General features: G+C 34.6%; 1 protein-coding gene across 1 annotated transcript; it reads left to right on the top strand.

Moving 5' to 3' along the window:
* The first annotated feature begins 338 nt into the window (after positions 1-338).
* Positions 339-1,904, top strand: LOC133810687 (uncharacterized). Its single transcript, XM_062246078.1, has one exon. It carries the CDS (start codon positions 339-341, stop codon positions 1,902-1,904), a length of 1,566 nt encoding a protein of 521 aa, XP_062102062.1.
* Positions 1,905-2,613: the final 709 nt, after the last annotated feature.

The following is a 2,613-nucleotide window of genomic DNA, read 5'->3' as shown; positions in this document are numbered from 1 at the left end:
ACGTGCATCGAATACATGTTTTTTGTACCATAATATCTTACCCTATAACTACAATTCAAGGGCTAATTAAGTATTTTATTTTTCTCAATGTAGTATAATCCATCGTCTACTTGTTCGAAAGATAATAGAGAAATGATGGATAAACGTTGGATTTTCCAAAAGAATAGATTATCCGTGGAGTATTTTGATGGACTTAAGAGTTTAATTAAGTTACTTTGCATTTAAATGGTGAAAATAAGATTCGATGTCCATGTGTTTCATGTATGAACTTATATTATCATGACTTAGAGACAATTGAGCGTCATATATTCGTAAAAGGATTTTCTACCAAATATGTTATGTGGGAGTTTCGCGGGGAAGATATCACAGAAGTAAACGAAGATCAAGAAGAAGTAGAATCAAACAGTGAAGAGGACATACCATATGACAGTGATGATGATGAAGACAATGACGATATGAGACCAGCATTAGAAGATTTAGCTAGTCAATATCATAGGAAGAGTGATTTTGTGAACCTTGGAGATTCAAATGAGCACAATGATGAAAGGAATACATTACCTGACTTATTTGCAGAAGCAGAACAGGAGTTATACTTTGGATGTACAACGTTCTCAATCTTAACATTTATTGTTAATCTAATGCACATTAAAGTGATGTGTGGTTGGAGTAACAAATCATTTGATTTGTTGCTCGACTTACTTTCGAAAGCATTTCCCAAAGACAATAAAATTCCACGATCTTATTATGACGCTAAGAAAATGTTGCATGATCTTGGTTTAGGGTACGAAACTATTCATGTATGTGAGTATGATTGTGCTTTATTTTGGAAAGAGAGTAAAAATGCTGAAAGATGTCCTATATGTGGTCATGAACGATTCAAATTCCAAGGAACTAAAGGCAAGAAGATCCCACACAAAAAGATGCAATATTTTCCTATAACTCCACGACTACAGAGACTTTTTATGTCACGCCATACATCATCTGATATGAGGTGGCATAAGGAAGAACATGTTGATAAAAAAGGTGTACTTAGACACCCGGCAGATGCAGAGGTTTGGAAGGATTTTGATAGACAATATCCAGATTTTGCAAAAGAATCTAGAAATGTAAGGCTTGGATTTGCAACAAATGGGTTCAATCCATTCGGTGATTTATCAAACTCGTATAGTATGTGGCCAGTGTTACTAATGCCATATAACATGCCGTCATGGAGATGCATGAAACGAGAATTCTTAATGATGTCATTATTGATTCCGGGACGTCGTGCTCCAGGAAAAGACATAGATGTCTATTTACAACCTCTGATCGATGAGCTGAAAGAACTATGGGAAAATGGTGTACGTACTTTTGATATTATTGATAAAGAATATTTTACAATGCGTGCAGCAATATTGTGGACAATCCATGATTTTCCAGCATATGGTATTGTATCTGGGTATAGCACTCAAGGTTATAAAGCTTGTCCTGTTTGTGAAGATGACACATCTTCATTTCGAATAAGAGGAAAAACATGTTTCATGGGTCATCGTCGATATTTGTGTCCGAACCACCAATGGCGCAATGATATGGAGTATGATGGTACAATCGAACGGCGTCCACCTCCAAGAATTTTAACAGGAGATGAAATCTTAGATAAATTAAAAGGTGTATGGAAATGCAGGGTAGGTAAAAATGATAAGATCATTAAGGACGATAAGCAACAAATGAAGGATGCCTGTTATGAAAATAACATGAACTGGAGGCGAAAAAGTATTTTTTGGGAGTTAGAATATTGGCCTAAATTAAAACTAAGACATAATTTGGATGTGATGCATATTGAGAAAAATATATGTGATAGTGTAGTTGGTACAATATTTAGTATTGATGGGAAGTCTAAAGATACTGAAAAGGCAAGACTTGATTGACAAGATTTAAATATTCGTAAGCAGCTACACATGAAAAAGAAGGGGAACAAATGGTTCAAACCAGTAGCATGCTATACATTATTAGCGAAGGAATGACAAGAATTTTGTACGTTCATAAAGTCCGTAAAATTTCCTGGTGGATATGCTGCAAATATTTCTCGGAATGTTAACATGAAAGATGAAAAGTTATTTGGGTTGAAAAGTCATGATTGTCATATTTTATTACAGAGGTTGTTAAAGATTTCCTATATAAAAAGGAGAACTTCGAGTTCATGGGACGCATGCCACTGCATTTGCGAACATTGTTGGTGTAAATGTACGCCATCATGCTCCACTTCAGTATAGTGGATAGGCTAAAGTTCCTCCAGAAGATAAGAAAGTCGTATATGGTCGTATCATGGTATGTTTATGTTACCATACTTATTTTATAATATTTTTTGCATGACAATTTATTTTTTGAAATTCTTTTTGCAGGATGTATTCGAGATGGATTTTAAAAAAGATCCATATCTTGAAACTATTTGCAATCACTATTGTAAAGAGCGCTATAAAGATTATCGTAATAATTGTTACAGAGAGTACAAGAATATCATCAAAGAAGGTAAGAATCCATTAGAAAATCGGCCTGTGAAATTGGTGCTAAGAGATGAAGATTGGCAATGGATGTGCAATAAATGTTTCTCTAATGAATAATGGAAGGTATCCTACA

The sequence above is a fragment of the Humulus lupulus genome, chromosome 1 (assembly GCF_963169125.1).
Source record: "Humulus lupulus chromosome 1, drHumLupu1.1, whole genome shotgun sequence".
NCBI classification, from domain to species: domain Eukaryota; kingdom Viridiplantae; phylum Streptophyta; class Magnoliopsida; order Rosales; family Cannabaceae; genus Humulus; species Humulus lupulus.
The sequence above is the reverse complement of the archived record's forward strand: the minus strand, read 5'-3'. Positions and strand labels throughout refer to the sequence as shown.

What these genes read in the sequence shown, in the direction of transcription:
- LOC133810687 (XM_062246078.1), top strand. Translation starts at nt 339, where the DNA reads ATGTGGGAGTTTCGCGGGGAAGATATCACAGAAGTAAACGAAGATCAA.